The 1,651-nt window shown below is 62.6% G+C and overlaps 1 protein-coding gene across 1 annotated transcript in view; it reads right to left on the reverse strand.

The window, feature by feature from the left end:
* Positions 1-43: 43 nt before the first annotated feature.
* LOC104168942 (antigen-presenting glycoprotein CD1d-like) overlaps positions 44-1,651 on the reverse strand; it is a gene marked incomplete at its 3' end in the record, with an annotated part of 5,889 nt that continues 4,281 nt past the window's right edge. The window contains exons 5-6 of the mRNA XM_009709721.1: positions 1,338-1,434; positions 44-88 (exon numbers count right to left, since the gene is read on the reverse strand). Of these exons, the coding sequence (XP_009708023.1) occupies positions 44-88; positions 1,338-1,434 (142 nt within the window). The remainder of the gene's footprint in view (positions 89-1,337; positions 1,435-1,651) is intronic.

The following is a 1,651-nucleotide window of genomic DNA, read 5'->3' on the forward strand; positions in this document are numbered from 1 at the left end:
AAGCCAAGAGTGTAGGGTCCCCAGGACCCCATCTTGTCCTTACCTCATGGAGTAGGGGCACCGGGACATGTGGGGACGAGGAAGGGACCTGTGTGGACAGAGAAGGGACAGGTGGGGCTGGGGAAAGGGACCAGGGAAGGGGCAGTTTGGGATGAGGAAGGAGGCCAGCGCCAGGGCTGGAGATGTGTAGGGACAGGGAGGGACGTTGGGGATGGGGCACGGGGATGGGGTAGGGACACAGTGGGAAGGGGGATGAGTAGGGGTGCAAGGGCAAGTGCCTGAGTGGGCAGGTAAAGGGGAGCCCCTTGCCCACGGTGTCACATGGGAGGATGGGAAGGCTGGGCTGGGGCACCCTGGCCTGTGGCCACAAGTGCTGGGGGAATTTGGGTGGGAGCAAAGCCATCCCGTTGGCTGCAGGTAGGGTCCCCCATGGCCGCAGTGGCACCCTGACACCTAGGGTGGTGCGGGTGACCTGACCCCTGTTTTCTGCCTGTGGTGCAGGTGGGTGTGTGCCTGGCCATGGGCTGTATCCACTTTCCCTGACAGGAATGTTGTTTGCTGCCATTCGTGCCTAGAGTGCCCGGCCCTGCGTGGCGCAGACATCTCTGTCCCCTCTGTGCTGCTGCCCTCAGCACTGAACCAGGCAGGTTTGCCCCAGTGTGGCTGAATTTCCCATGGGGAGAGACAAACCCCATTCCCATAGCTGACCATGTGCCTCGGTTCCCTATGACCCCAAGCTGTGTGGTGGCCCCGCACATGTTTGTCACCATCCCCTGGTCCCAGGGACCTGGATCTGGTGAGGAGGTGCTGATGTTCTCTCAGGAGGGTGGGCGGGGGGAAGAAGGTCCTCCCTTGCCCTGCCGCGTTGCTGCCCCAGCCTGCATTGGCACTGGCTGAGTTCATATGCAACCTAGTGCCCCTCAGAACTAGGGGCTGGGGCCAGGGACACCCCATTGATGTTGGGGGGCTGTCCTGGTGTTTCACCCTGGGGTGAGGAGTGTGAGCATGCCCCTGCACTGCACCAGCGCTCTTCCCATCTGTCCTGGGGTGGGCAGGAGCTGTGTGATGCCATGTGCTTGTGAGTGCTGGGCTTGGCACACCAGGAGTTCCCACATGCATGGGGATGTTAATTAGTGGTTTATTATCAGGGACATGTGGAGGGGGCTGATGTGGCCCCGGGACATCCCTGGTGTGATGTGTCCCGTGCTCTCAGCTCCTGCAGGAGAGAAGGGGGGGAGTGAGGCTGGACAAGGGCAGGCAGCCCTGGCCAAGCAGTTCCCACCTGCCATGGCCTGGAGTCAATGGGGCTCGTGCAGCTGGCGAGGAGGAGACCTCACCTGTGCCTGTAGTGCCAAATGGCCCCAGCAAGGGCTGCAGTCACAGTCAGCAGCAGTATGATGGTGATGCTGACACCGAGAGCTACCTTGGAGCTGCCTGGAGGAGAGAGGAGAGAGAGGGGTTGTGGGCGCCCAGGAAGCCATGGCCAGAGCTACCATCAGAGTCTGACCCAGCATCCTCCAGGCATCTGCATGGGGCCAGGGGCCTCTGCCCACAGCCTGCACCCCATCCCCATGGGTGGCACCTACCCCATGGGATGAGGAGGCTGCGGGTGCCCAGGCTGCGGTGACGCACACGGCAGGGCGACGCGGCG

This window comes from Cariama cristata, unplaced genomic scaffold, assembly GCF_000690535.1.
Source record: "Cariama cristata isolate BGI_N322 unplaced genomic scaffold, ASM69053v1 scaffold911, whole genome shotgun sequence".
Lineage (NCBI taxonomy): Eukaryota > Metazoa > Chordata > Aves > Cariamiformes > Cariamidae > Cariama > Cariama cristata.